At 37.7% G+C, this 16,230-nt stretch overlaps 1 protein-coding gene across 1 annotated transcript in view; it reads right to left on the bottom strand.

Moving 5' to 3' along the window:
* Positions 1-16,230, bottom strand: part of nonC (serine/threonine-protein kinase Smg1) — a 794,437-nt gene that overhangs the window by 157,211 nt on the left and 620,996 nt on the right. Inside the window, 1 exon segment of the mRNA XM_068225601.1 lies at positions 10,092-10,374. Within this exon segment, the coding sequence (XP_068081702.1) occupies positions 10,092-10,374 (283 nt within the window).

The raw sequence follows: 16,230 nt of genomic DNA, 5'->3' as shown, positions 1-16,230 counted from the left end.
GTGCTAATTTTGTTTCCGTCTAGGCTCTCTTTTGTTTGTTTATCATTTGCTCCTTCATTATGGTTTTTAGCATTTTTTCAACTTATATTATGTAAATTATTTCAAAACCCCCTCATTTTTCACTGAAGATGGCTCAAACGAGCCGAAACATGTTTGAATTTGTTTACTCTGTCTAATGACGGAATATTTATTGTATTGAATTTGGAGGATACTCTCATTTTTCACCTTTGTAAAGTGAAAACCGTTAATACGGAATGATTCTAATATCTTGTAATGCACATATCTCTCAATTTTATCTTCGACTTCTTTAAAGTGTCCTTATTGCGGGGCACTGACTGCATTTTTTTTTTACAGCATGCATTTTTTAAGCTATCTTTGTCTTCAAGCCAACGCCAAATATTGGCTTAAGTTATGCCGTATTTTCCTGCGGCTGCACAATTACTCTTTATTTCCACAAGTTAATAATCATTAACTTAACACTGTCATCATAATATTGACGAGAACCTGTTGAAAATTTGCCGGCTATACCTGTTCTACGCATCTTTACAATACGACGATCCATCACAAATATATTCCTGCTGCCTATAAAACTTAACGTTACTAAGCATCAGGGACAGTAGACGCGTTATAACTCTGCCACTGAGCAACCGTGGCCTTTCTAAGCATTCAAAAGCTTGCATGTTTTGATGCCATTCTACGGATTTGAGAAATTTTTGTAGAGGCCAACAGAATGTCATTTTCTCTTCACTATTTCCCGAGAACCAGTGACGTTTTGCTGTGGCTAGCGATGTATAATAAAAATGTGCACGCTGTCAACGAGTTTTACATGCGCGCGTGCACAGATGTGGGTGAAAAGAAGCAGTGTGATTACTGTGGTAGCTGCCTGTGGTGTTCATTACTGTCAGGTCGTGAATGCAAGATGACCCTTAATTTTTCACATGAGATTCTGAGGAGAAAAACGTCTTGGATTGAGAGAAATACGGTACTTTGTTTACCATTAGAAGAAAAAAAGTACATAAGTTATTATTAACTTTTTCACTGCCGAGTTTTGATGACTTTCAGAGATCATTTTTTACTGATACTAGCCCTTAGTCCCGCGGACCAATACGGCATCAGGGATGAAGTGAGATTATATTTTACAGCATGTTTTTACGGCCGGATGCCTTTCCTGATCCCAACCTCTGTTGAGAAGATAATGAATATGAAATGAACAATGGTGAATGAAACTGGGTAAGGAAGTGGAAGGAATCGGCTGCGGCTTATGAATAGGAATGGTCCCAGCAATTTTCTTGGGAGTGCAAAAGGGAAACCACACAAAAAAATAACATTCTCAGGACAACCCACTTGCCTCCCGATTGCAGAGCTTGACTCCATAACCGTAGCATGTTAACACACATGGCTACTCTGCTCAATGATACTATTACTGAAATGTAATACAAAATTGTTGATCCAAAAACTGGCATTATCAAAATCATTAATATTTGGGGGAAAAGAATTTATCTGCGGAGGGGGTGAATATTCGCCATGAGATTCATCATTACTACTTTGTCTCACTCTTTCTAGTAGTTCAATATCGCCTCCTTTATATTCTCTACCTTCATTATCAAAATATAGCTCTCCAGAATCACTATTTATGAGGAAACATTTGATTTCTTCATCAACAAGAGTTGAATGTATACTTCAAGACGCCATGATGCATACATGTCAGCGGAAAAGATGTTCCACTCCAACGAAGCTGAAATAACATCAGATCTGTGTTGGTGCGAAGTAAAGCCACTAGCAATAACATCAGAATGCTTTCAAAACAAGTGAAATGGACTGGTATATCTACCGTACATAACTTCTTTGAGTATTTCCATGGAATTTTGAAGTATGATACTGTAACCTGTTCATATATGAGATCGGTGAAGAACACACTGCACCAAAACGTATATATACGTGTTTGTCAGCCGAGGCACGGCATTCAATAATGTGATGTGACATTTTATGTCTATTGTAACTGGCAGTGAATTTTATGTGACCGGACTGTGCGCCATGTGTTCCGCGCAGAGTGTCTGCGGCAGAACCCAAAGGGATGACTTTCTTCTTTTTCTTTTTGTATAACCTGCTGAGGGGTGGAGGACAATGTTATCACCGCAAGAGAAGACGGGAAAATTTTTAATTCTGCTGAACTCTCTATCCACGAGAAGTACTACATTCACAACCTTTCGTAATATCACAACTTCAGATTCGACGTCTTAATAAACATTCTCCAACAAGTGTGCATAAAAGCTTTGATATCACATTTCAGGAAGGCATAAATAATAATATTCAGAAATTAAATTAATTATAGAATTAAGTAACTAATTAATTAACAAGAAATTAGGGGACATGTTAATTACAACGTTGAGGAATTCAGGACGTTAACACTAGAATGGCCAGAGCGGTCATTTTGACCGTTAGCGAATTTCAAGGTATTTCCACGCTCGTAATTTTTTACGCACGAGGTTGTTCTTTTGTGACTTTTAATCTTTTAGAGTTAAGTACATTCACGCCAAAAATTACATCCGTAGATAATAAGGGAACACCGGTATTGTCCCTTATACCTAGGAAGGCCATAAGCGGTCATTTTGACCGCTTCACTTCCTTGATACGGAGAGCTCTATTCTGCTCACTGCTTGCTTCCTGTGATATATTTACAAGTGGCGCTATAGGGGCGTATGATATAACTAAATAGTATGCCTCTATCAGGGGTTGCGAGTGGACGAGTTAATGCCTGTCCCTTGTGTCGTATAGTGCGTAATAATGGCTCGGCAGCAAAAACTTACTCCTGTTCAATTATTAGCAGAACTTGAAAAGCTAGGAAAAGACGAATCAGGTGACGAAGATACATTATCAGATATAGACGCAATGAGTGACGATGAGGATTTTATAACTCAACAGTGTGATAATATGTCGGATAGTCATGGTGATTCGGCTGATGAAAATATTCACACAGTGGACTTCACACCTACGATAGACGCAGTTACTCCTTCAACCAGCCGTGATCAATCTTGCAGCAGAGGACAATCTCTTAGCAGCAGGCAACCTGTTCGAAGAGGAAGGGAACGAGGTGGGAGAGGTCATGAACTGGTAAAGTCTTCTTCATTTGCACCAGGGGATCAGTTATGTGGTAATGATGTAACAACTATTTGGACTATTGTCGACAGTAGTGGGAACCCCCCTGGAAGGATGGCTGCTCAGAATTTACTGAAAGAGGCAGCAGGGCCTACTTTTCACGCTAAGCGCAACGTAGAGACTAACAGCAAGGTTAGTGCCTGGCGTTTATTCATTGACACATCCATGTGGAAGCATATAAAGATGTACACAGAGACCGAAGCTCGTAGACAGACAACGGATAATAATTGGTCTATTTCTTTGGAAGAATTAGATGCTTTTATTGCTTTGTTATACGCCCGTGGAGCTTATAAACTTACTAGTCTAGCTGTAGATCATTTGTGGTCTTCTTTATGGGGTCCCCCTGTTTTCACTAACACTATGGCAAGAAACAGGTTCAAAGAAATTCTAAGGTATTTGCGCTTTGATCTCCGTAAAACTAGATCCACTCGTTTGCAGACAGATGAATTTGCTTTGGCTTTGCCTATTTGGAATAGATTTATTGAGAATTGTTATGCGTGCTATAAACCAGGAGCAAATGTCACAGCTGATGAACAACTCTTCCTCAGCAAAGCTCGGTGAAGGTTCAGGCAGTATATGGCCAACCAGCCAGATAAATTTGGCATAAAATTTTGGCTACTGGTAGACGTTGATTCTAAGTATGTGTGCAATGGGTTTCCTTATCTTGGGTAAGACGAAATGCGACCCGCCAATGAGTCACTGCCTGAAAATGTTGTCATGAAACTTATGGACCCATACCTCATGAAAGGACGTAACGTGACCACTGATTTTTTTACATCGGTAAAGTTGGCTGAGAGACTGAAAGAGAAGAAAACTAGTATTATTGGAACAATCAATCAAGTGAGGAAGGAAATCCCGGTGTCAATCAAAGCACTACGTATGAATCTGTACGAGACTGTCGTACTTCAGAAGGAAGATCACACTACTCTCACAGTATATCAAGGAAAAGTGAACAAGAATGTGCTTCTGCTAAGCACTCCACACCCAAGCGTTCAAGTCAGTGAAGATAACAAGAAGCTCCCTAGTACTACTGAATTTTATAACGGAACTAAGTACGGTGTGGATGTAGTTGATCAAATGGCGCGTAAATACTCCACTAGAGCTGAATGCTGAAGGTGGCCTGTACATGTATTTTACAACGTACTTGATCTAGCAGCAATAAATTCATGGATAGTCTACAAGGAAGTTACGGGACAGAGAATCTCTCGACATGATTATATTCTTGAAGTAATACAAGAACTAAGATCTGATTTTGTGAAGACAAGATCCCGGTTGATTGAACTCCCTACACTTCAGCCTGAGCCTCAGATTCAGGTTCAATATGCCAGTAGTCAGCGATGACAATGTCAAGTGAACTCCAACTGTAAACAGAACAAAACCTCTGACACATGTTCTTCGTGCAACAAAGTAGTCTGTGGAAAATGTTCGTGTAAGGTAATAAATTGCATGAATTGCTTGTTAAGTGCCTAAATAGGCTTGTAAACAAATAGAGACCATTATTATCATAATTTTTCACAAAGGCATTCAATAGCAAGTCCCCCGAAATATTTCATTGTTACCTATCAGAAGTGAGAGAATATGAACAATTATTAATATTCAACAATGGATTGATCTGTATACAATACATTCTAATTGTTAACTGATGTTTTGAAATAAATGATTGAACATTCTCATGTGTCCCAGATCCTGGATGCTAGATATATGTCAGTAAGCGGCAGTGGTCAAAATGACCGCCTGCGGCCTTTATAGGTATGAGGAATGTTCGGCCGTTCTAGTGTTAACTGAATCACGAGGTATGACGTCAGAGCTCAGAATATAGGTGGTGAACCCGAACTAGAATCTTCTTACTGGTTTATCTGCTCGCTACGCATGCTGTTCTGAAGCTCACTACGCAGGGAGGTCTTTTATAGACCTGGACAGCTGTTACTTGCACCACGAGGAGAACAGCGCCATTTTTTGGCAGTTTAACAGACCATCTACAGTCATAACAGACGTCGATAGTGTCTAGGAAGAAAGTATGTATCATTACAATTGTGAAACCACGAGTGGAGAATTTATACTAATATTTTCGTGAAAGTTTCAGTGCACATCAAGCAGTACCAGTTCGATACCAGCCAAGGCAATGAAGACATACAGTAAGAAATTTGTGTGCCCGGAGACATTGCCCAGATCAGGATGCAGTACTAAAAGACAGGACCAATGCCGACAGCGTCCTAATGCCATGAATCCAGCCTAGAAGGAGACCGGGGTCATTAAGACATCCAAGTTAAGTCAACATTTAATTTATACTGGGTATTATCTGTTCTATGTAGCTGTAATAAGTAGTTAACTTTCTTCTGGAAGGGATTATTGATTGAACAGTAGTTTGAGTAGATTTCTAGTATCATTACCATGTCATTTTCTTGTGTTATACGACGTGGAATTTGTATTTTCTCTTACTATGTGATTTTAAGGTGCGTGATGATGGTATGTCAACATCATCGACCACGTGGCTTTCAATAAGTCATGACATCAGACAAGAATCTGGTTTAAATATCAGCCATCGGCTAACCTTTAAGGAATATTACGTTTCCATTTAATTACTATAATAATGAGGATTGTGTACGCATGATATTTTTATTCTTTGGAATTTATTTCACCTATATTTTACCAAAAGTGTTTGCCACATTTTTCATCAGGGAGCAGGCTCATCTGACATATTAATGCTATGCTAACGATACGGATAGCTTTCTTTTGGATCCGATTTCATACTTTTTTTTGTTAGTTGCTTTACGTCGCACCGACACAGATAGGTCTTATGGCGACGATGGGACAGGGAAGGGCTAGGAGTGGGAAGGAAGCGGCCGTGGCCTTAATTAAGGTACAGCCCCAGCATTTGCCTGGTGTGAAAATGGGAAACCACGGAAAACCATTTACAGGGCCGCCGACAGTGGGGTTCGAACCTACTATCTCCCGAATACTGGATACTGGCCGCACTTAAGCGACTGCAGCTATCGAGCTCGGTTTTCATACTTTTAAGGGAGGACATTGTCTGATTATTATATTTATGTGTGGTTCCAGTCATTTATGAGAATTTTCCCGTGATATTTTGGACGGATGTTGCGAATTATTGTGATATTTTTACCTCTCACCTTGTGCCATGTGGAGAGATGTTGCATGGATTATGGTGATTTTATGTGCTATTTGGAGCAAATCTTCACGTCTCTATGATCAGAAGCACATGTAATCTATTTTCTGCGATGTTGTGTGCAATGATGAATGGATATTTAGGAATAATTTATTGTCAATTTTGATGTATTTGCGAGTAGTTGTTTTCGTGAGAGAACCATAGGCGATAGCGTCTTCATAAAATATTACTGAACCACAAGGTAAACCACATGTCTTCCTACAAAATAAAATTGAGAGTATGAGATTGTTAGAGCCTTTTGTCATACTGGATGAGCGTCATCGCAATAATATCAAAATCGTAGCTGTATAATACTACTCAATTCCTCGATATTTGATAGATTTTGGTAACGTACGGAGTTTGATGTAGATATTGACGATATTATCAGTCACCATTACCCAGACTATTTGTACCGGATTGATTACTTCTATACGCAGGCCATTATTTATGGGAGTCTTCCATTTCCATAAAATGGATGGTTAACGTGTGGACATGTGTGAATATTTGTAAAATAGTATTATTAGTTGTAGTTGGTTACATTCTTTCCTTGGTGGATGATGGTAATGGGAGACTTATTACGTGCATTTTTATTTTATTGTAAATTATGGATTGGATTGAAAGACTGAAATTCAACATCTTGAAACTTGAAAAGAAATTTAATGTACTGTACATGTCATGAAAATGGGTATTTTCCAGTCTAAGGTGATGTCAGTTGAGAAAATAACTAAGAGGACTGAATGTCATGTAGAGACAATAAGACCTCAGCTAGTGAATCTAATTGGAAGTCTACCTAGGATCAAATTTGTTCCTTTCTATTACTCAAGTATCTAGGATGTATATTCTCCCAGGATAGTAGTACAGTACATGAAATGAATCAAGCTGAGGTGAAGGCAATGGACAGAGTTTGCAGTTTCAAAAAACAGTAAACTGAAAGAAGTAAGATTAAAAGTAGAACTATCCCTTTAGTTTATTTTTAAGACTTTTCATTATGAGAGTAAAAACTACGAGGATTTGTGCACAAAATGGAGGTAATGCACATGAACATGCCAAGAATGATAGCTGGAATAAAAACATGGGATCAATGTAATTATAATGAGGAGATAATTTTTAAGTTAAGGAACATACTGGACAAAGCTGTGATGGAATCACTACATACCAGGTATTTACTATCATATGCAAGTCTGCCAAAACACAAAATATAACACTATGAAAACTATAACATAACTGTAAAAAAACATTAATATTACCAATGTATTATTAATACGGTACTATTTTCACAGGTATGTTTCAGTGTTCAGATTTATATTTCGTGCTTTGACAAATTGGAAAAACTTGTAAGTTATAAGTACTTGGGTAGTATAGTATCAAAAGACAACCTTTACAATGGCGAAAAATGAAAGCATGAGGTGGACAGTCGAATTAGCAAGGCAACTCAATTTTTGCACCAAGTAAGACAACTGCTGTGGGATAAACAAGTACGATTAAAAGCAAAGATGACATCACATAAATCATATTATACACTGTAACTGTACGAGTGTATGACTCGCAATTTTTAGGTTAGGAAGTTTTCATAAAATAATTTTTAATATAAAGTAATAGATATCTAGTGAGTTTTGAATTGGGATGAATAAGAACATTATATTCTAAGAAGAATATTTGGTTGTAGGGAATTATGTATCTAGCCTATGTTTCTTTATATTGGTGTAACCTAAATTTGTGTATGAATCTGCACATGGCATAGCAGTAAAGTTTATGCAACCAGGAAAACAGCTACTATATCGATAAAGACAGTTGAAGGTGGTTTAAAGTGTTGCAACATGTGGATTTTGGCGGATGCTGTGCTGCATGGATCAGTCAATATTTTTTTTTGAATTTTTTTTTTGAAATTTTTTTTTTTTTTACGGGAGCTTTATTACTGTACAATTACTGAGTCAAGAGTGCATTGCTCGTTAATGGTCATTCCCAATGAGCGGTTGGTGAGAGATGGTGTACGGTGATGTATAAGACTATTAATTTTCCCTCGCTGCGGAAATGCTCATTGTGGGCAGCCTTTAAATGCACAGTGTGGAGGTAATACGTATGTGGTTCACAGAACTAATTACAACTTGATGAAATAAGTTATAGCCCAATTGTTCATTACCTGCGTATTCTTGGAAGATTACCACATGCTTGTTAACTATTTATCGTAGAGAGAACTTTTAATAATTACGCGAGAATGGAACTGGGGTTATTATTCTTTCACATTGTCCGATGTGCATTCAGATTCAGTAACCAGTATGGACTTAGTGTGAACAGTTTTCATTCATACTTGTTTGGCTGCAGTTCTCTTCACTTCATGTAATTTGATATTTTCTTCGCAGACACTTGACTTGACATTGTATGTAGCTAAGATTTGATTTGGTATCATCTAGCATGTTGAGGTGTCTTATGTTAATACCTCATACAGTGACATTACTTGGTATTCTCAAATGGTGATGGTGCTTCTTGTTCAATGTGTATACGAGGTCAACATGGGACGAAGATCTCGTAGCTTACTTCTAAATTGTCAGCAATAGGCTAAGCAGTCTGCAATCTGGATAAAGATGAGGGGAATTGGTGCAGTATTTCTTGTGTGGTGGTGTTTTGGATTATCTAACCAACCTATAGATGGTGGCAAATTGAAAGGCTCAGAAGTCAAGATGTAAGAAGTGAGCATTGTGTTAGGTTAGGGATGCACTTAGCAAATAACTGGTTTTAAATCATAACGTGAGTTGGGGCATCTTGTCCTTACTAATTAATATGTTGAGTGAAAATTATATGCGCAGAATCTATTAGAAGGTATACCACATGAGGTGTGTATGTACAGTGTAAATATTAAGTTGTTTGTGAAGTGGACAAGATGGAGATGTAATTGTTTATTGTAAGTAATATTAGACTTTTTATAAACTTTTATTCTCCGTAAATTTAATAGTTAAGTGTATGAAAACTTTTACTCATGGAGTGCAAACCTGGCATGTTACTTAAATTTAATTTCAGGGGTAGACAGGTAAGGTTATATAGCAAGTTTGGAGCATCGTCAGCCTGATGACCGTCGCCTTGGGAGAGGGAGTTCTGTCATGCTCTTTGAGTCAATTATTTTTGTAAATTGCTTGCAGGTGGTGCCTAGTTTCGTTATTTATACCTTATCCTAATGACTATTCGTTCATGTAGTATTTCTGTTTCACCAAGAAGTTTCAACACCCATCCTCAGGTATAGCTTGGAAACTAGCACGTTAATGACACAAGACAACTCAAACCTCCAAGCTCCAGAAATGAAGTTCCTCCGCACCATGATACAGAAGACCAGGAAGGACAAGTTCAGAAATGAAAAAATCCGAGAGGAGGTGGGAATAAGAGACTCTCTACTACAGAGAATTCAGAAAGTAAGACTGAAGTGGTTTGGCCATGTAAGAAGGATGAGTGCAAGCAGGACTACAAGAAGAGAATATGGAAGAGAAGTAACAGGAAAAAGACCAGTGGGCCGACCCAGAGGAAAATGGACAGATCTGGTAAAGAAAGACGTTGAGGAGAGGGGACAAGATTGGGAGAAGATTATGGGAGAACAGTGGTTCATGGACAAACAAAGATGGAGGGGGCTCGTTACACCACACCCGGGCAACTGGAGATGGTTAACGATGATGATGATTGCAAGTTATATTAACTGAGCTGACAATGAAAAAGAATGGATTCATTCTTACTATTACTATTTACTATTAATCAATTAAATTTGTTTCAAACAAAAATTACTCACTTTGTGCAAGCTGAGATGTTTCTCACAGTCAGCCAATTTTTCTCTTAGGCCTGTCTTAGCCTTTTCTTGGGCATCTCGGGCACGTCGATGTTTGCTAAAGCGAGCTGCGAGACTGTACAAAGGATGCTGGCCACTAGGTCCAAGAGCCTCAGCTTCTTTCACCAATGCCATTTGTTGATGGAAGTCCTGCAGAGCTTCCTGAACCTCTTTGATGTGACCCTGCTCCTTCAGCCAATTACTCAATCTCTCTTCCAACTCTGGTAGTGCAGCGAGGAGTTCGTCTCTATACAAAAGAAAAAAAAGAAAAGGAACATTCTTCCAGTCTCTCTCACTACGAGTCATGCTGATAATGCAAGGATCAACTTGCCTTTCACCAAACAAGTATAGTAGAATAAATAGTATCATTAAAAACTATCAAATCTATTCTTCATTCATATTGTGTCAAATATGGCAACTGAAAATACAGCGGAAAGCAAACAATAACAGTCTCACAGAATGATGAAAATGAATATACAAGTGGATGGGAAAAAAAAAAAGTTTTTCTAACAACATTGAAAAAGTGTTTAATAGTAACCAGAATTACTATTAAATTAATGGTCAATTAGCTACTCTAAAATAAAATGTCTTATTGCATTGTTAGTGTATAATATTATATGGTAGATCCTTGCAGGGTGTGACTGGGTCATCAGTCCATAGACTGGTTTGATGCAGCTTCCATACCACCCTATCCTGTGCTAACCTTTTCATTTCTATATAACTACTACATCTTACATCTACTCTAATTTGTTTGTAATATCATAACTTGGCCAACCCTTGGCATTTTTACTGCCTACAGTTCCCTCAAAAACTAACTGAACAAGTTCTGGGTGTCTTAAGATGTGCTTCATCATTCCGTCTTCATCTGGTCAAATTTCGCGAAATCGTTCTCCTCTAACTAATACCATTCAGTATCTCTTCATTTGCGATTCAATCTACCTATCTGAACTTCAGCATTCTTCTGTAACACCACATTTCAAAAGCTTCTATTCTCTTTCTTTCTGAACTCTTTATTGTCCATGTTTCACTTCAATACAATGCCACACTACAGACGAAAGTCTTCAAAAATGTCTTTCTAATTCCAATATCAGTGTTTGAAGTGAGAAAATTTCTTTTCTTAACCCATCCGCTTACCTTATAGACATCAGTTCCGGATCTTTAAACTACCATTTAAATGCTGGTGTTTATAAGGTCCATGCAAGACTGCGCTTAAATGATAATATCACTGCAACTACTGGTTCAAACAGTCATACTTTCATAGAAATATTCAAAAATAATAATTTCAATGGAATGTGCTACATTACAGTGAACAATATGAACTATGCACTATAAACTCACCTAGTAATTCTTACGGAGCGTCGGAACATTTACGTTCGTAATATTTACATCTGCTTCTTGACTTGTATTACTACCACTAACTTCACTAAGCACAGATAACGTATCCACATAACTAGATTCACAGGTAGAACTATCCGATATATTATAATCTTCTTCACAATCACTATTCAGTAAAATATCGACGACTTCTTGCTCGGTAGTAGCCTCGTGCATGCTCTTCTTTCCTCACCGAACACCCGTGACATCAGCTCAATGATATCTTCAATTTAAGCGGTTAATCCCCAAAACATGACTCAGATATAGTGGAAGAGATTTCCTTTAGATATAAAGAATGATTGTAATGCCATATGTTGAGTTTTTAATGTACTACCTTCCCTTTAACATTGATAAAGCAGAACGCTGCATTACCCTGTCGATTCGACAGTTAGGTAAGCCGGGCACAGGCTCACATATCCCGCCGATTCGACGGTTAGGTAAGCCGGTGGGTGAAGAAAGGCCTTTCTTGCTTGTACTAGTCTGCATTTTATGACCTTAATTCTACCATCATTAGTTATTCTACTATCCAAGTAACAACATTCACCTACTTCCTTTACGACTTCATTTCCTAATCTAATATTTCCTGCATCACCAGACTTCATTCAACTGCTCTCCATTATCTTTGTCTTGGATTTATTTATTTTCATCTTGTACTCCTTCCCCAGACTGTGTCCATACCATTCAGCAATTTCTCCAGATCTTCTGCAGACTCAGATAAAATAACAATATCATCGTCAAATCTCCAAGTTTCGAATTCCTCTCCTTAGATTGTGATTCCTTTTCCAAATTCCTCTTTGATTTCCTTTATCCCGTGTTCTATGTAGACATAGAAAAGGAATGGGGACAAACTGCAGTTTTGCCTCACTCCTTTCTGGATTGGTACTGCTTTTTCATAGCCTTTGATTCTTATCACTGCAGACTGATTTTTGTATAGATAGTAAATAATTCTTCTTTCTCGGTATCTAATCCTGATCAACTTCAGAATCTCAAATGGCTTGGCCCAATCTACATTATCAAATGCCTATTCTATATGTATGAATAACATGTATGTAAGCTTGTCTTTCTTAATTCTATCCGCTAAGATCAGACTTAAAGTCAGGATCACTTCATGTGTTCCTACATTTCTTCTGAAGCCAAAATGATCTTCTCCCAACTAAGCTTCAACTTGTCTTTCCATTCTTCTGTAAATAATATTTGTTTACAATTTTGCAAGTGTAAGATCCGAACTAATGGTGCGGTAGTTTTTACACTTGTCAGCACCTGATTTCCTGGGAATAGATATAAGAACCTTCTGTCTAAAATAGAATGGCACTTCTCCTGTATCACACATCCTACACACTACAGTAAATGGAATAACCTTCCCATGCTAGTTTTTCCTAAGGCAGCCAGTAATTCAGAGGGTATGTCATCAATTCCAGGTCCCTTGTTCTTTCAAGGTTCTGTCATGTTCTGACCTGAAAATTGGGTCTCCCATTTCATCAGCAACAACATTTTCTTCTTGTTACAGAAACTTATCTACTTTTCCCTGATACAATAATGCTGAATATGTTCCTGCCATCTTTCGGCCTTGTCTTCTTTCCCTAGAAGTAGTTTAAGTTTATGATTGAGCTCTTAATATTCATAAACCTAGTTTTCCTTTCTCCAAAGGTTTCATTGATTTTCTTGTATGAAGCATCTACCTTCCCTAGGACCATACAACCTTCAACATCCTTGCACTTCTCTTTCAGTCATTCTTCCTCAGCTGACCTGCAGTTTCTATCTACTTCATTCTTGAATCGTCTGTATTCTTTTCTGCACCCCCACCCCCTCTCATTTTTTATGCAATGGTAAACCATTCCTGTATATTATCAAGGGAACTGCATGGAGAAAATGAACGAAGTTATAGTGCTAGGCGTTGGAACCCCTTGCTACTGATGCAGAGGGTAAGAATTTTCAGATTATTAGTGATGCTAATGATGCAACAAAGACTGCTGCTGAAGCTGCCACTGAAGAAAAGAGAATTCAAGCTGTAAAGACAGATTCAAATGACCAGGGATTGGTCATTTCCAATCAGGAGAATAAACAATATTTCAGTCAAGACATAAGAATCAAAGACAGCACACAGTGTGGTTTTTGTGATCAAACACTGTTCCAGGTTTCAATGTCAGAGGTCAACCTTTCAATGCGACTATAATACTGGTATACGCTCAAACAACTCGGCGGCTTAGGACCAAAATAGCATTTCTACAAATATAGCCAAAATGGCATATTTAATAGCTTTTCTTATTTCAAATGAAATATATTTTCTGCCAAAACAGTGTACGTATAATTTAAATATTTTTCTAAGCCTCTAGCGTTATTAACTTCCGCAAAATATTATTAATACCTAAAAATACTAAGATACGTCGCTTTGCTGCTAAGGGGTATGAGAAAATTTTACAGCATTATTAGCGTAAGTAGATATGCTGCTTTGGTTCTAACTGAATGACTGGTTATGCTTCCTGCCTCTTTCCTCGCTACAATAATGCTGTAGTAGCTTAAGTCTCATTCTGTTGTTGGTATGTAGATAATATCATGTGAAGTTTAAATAATTATGATGTATTTAAGCCATGCTGTGAAGATTATGACTTCAGTGAATCTGCCAGGTAAGGAAAAACCCTGTTCTTTGAAGCTAGGTCACTGCATACTGGGATTTCATAATCAAGATGGTAGAAGGTCAAGTCAGTGATCTTGGACCTTCTCATTAACTAAATTATAAAACGCATGCTATTCCATGAGGCTATGACTATACTAAAACTCATGTTGTATCGTTCTTCCATAGCCACCTACAGCGATTCCTGTGCCCATAGATAACAGAGGAGAGACTGGAAGTGATGCAGAATCGGAACTTAATTCCAAGCAGGAGAAAGCTTCGGCAGAACTCAACAACATTTTTGGGTGTGGGGGGGACTCTCCTGAAGATGTGCAAGAAAATTTGTGTGTTAAGGTTAGCTTGACAATAAGTGCTACAAAATACTGTATGTCACCAGATCAATTACAAGAATGCCGTAAAGGGAGGGACATCACCACTGATCAAGGGATTAGTATTGATTCGAATGACAAAGGTTATGATGCAATATCAGAAACATCAGAAGACGTATATGTGTCACCATCCTCTTAACGGTTTTACAACAGATTACAAGTAATAAATCTCTTAGCCATGTTGTAACATTCTATGTTTTTTCACACTAGTTTTAAGCCAATTTTCATTTTCTAAATATAAATGTTGATTCTTAGGGTGCCATACATGTTAAGGACACTAGGTTCAGGGCCCTAACCTAACTTTAGGCTAAGATTTATTTTCGGCTGATGATGCTTACGATTGTTAAGCGAAACATATCCCATCTTACAACGCCTGTTGTAATGTTTATTTCCTAAATATAAGGAAAGATAAGTATTGGAAAGGTGGTGTTAACTATTCTTCTTGTTTTAATGTTCTTTACAACAGATGCCGAAATTTATGATATGGAAGACCACACTATTAAGAGGAAAAGAAAAATCAGTACTGATATTCCATAGCACGGTAGGAGTTGTGCACTCACGGAAATGTCACTCCTGGAGGTCATGACAATAATACTGCTACAAAAAGATAAGAAAAATCGCTGAAACAACTGAACGGCAAAAGAATAAATGAAAAATGAACAGGCAAAGTGAACAGCCCTATACTGTAAAAGTGATGGTAACATTCTGAAATGAGGTAGGGTTTTAAAACAAAAAAAAGGAATTAATAATATTTTTGAATCAGGATGGAGATGGAGGCTGATAGTGTAAATGCAGAGATTGAGAGGAGGAAAAGTGTGGTTGACATATTTGATCCTTCAGGATTTTATACTTTAATCAGATTGGTTTGGAAGAATAATCCCTTTAAAGAAATAAAAATGGACCAAGACAAATTTCTAGACATCACCCAGCTGAGGAAAGTAATGCTGAAAAACAGGAAGATTGACACCAATGGCTAAAAATTAAATGGTTGCAATTTAGAAAGACTCAGAGCATATATTTTTTAAATATGCCTTACATGATGAGATTTTCAAAAAAATAAGTGATCACGAGAGGGCGTTATGTCCCATTAAATGACCTGGAACTGAAACCTTTATATCAAAGACTAATTCCCATTTCAATAGATTTATGTGACAGTGAAATAATCAGAGCGCAGTACCTCCCATTTTACATATCACTTTCAGCATGGCGCCATAACTGACTGCACGAATGATGCTGGTGAAGTAATCCACACAAGCATAATAATGTGTGTTAACGATTACTCTTGGAAAATACTAAGACAAAAATAATACATTTGCACTCAGCATTGTAGTTAATTTCATTATGCAGTGTTGATTTGATACCTATAACACAAGCATTTTTTCAGATAGTAATACGATATATACAAGGTGTCAGGGTTAAAGGTATAATAATATCAAATTTAATAAATTGAGAAGTAGTGGCGATATTTACTTGTGGTTTGTTTCTACAAGTAGGGTAACTCAAAAATGTTTGTTTACATACCTAATGAACCTCGATATGCGCACCATTAGTAATCAGTATTCCACTTCTCTCCATGTGTTCTGCAGCATTGTAGGCGTAACATTTGCGATAGCTGCACGAATGCGATGATGCAGATCTGGTAGATCACGAACTGATGTCTGGTACATTTGATTCTTGACAAACCTCACAGGAAAATATCAAGTGGCCTAATGTCGGGGCTTCTAGGGGC

This window comes from Anabrus simplex, chromosome 1, assembly GCF_040414725.1.
Source record: "Anabrus simplex isolate iqAnaSimp1 chromosome 1, ASM4041472v1, whole genome shotgun sequence".
In the NCBI taxonomy this organism is placed as follows: domain Eukaryota; kingdom Metazoa; phylum Arthropoda; class Insecta; order Orthoptera; family Tettigoniidae; genus Anabrus; species Anabrus simplex.
This window is presented reverse-complemented; position numbering and strand designations above follow the sequence as displayed.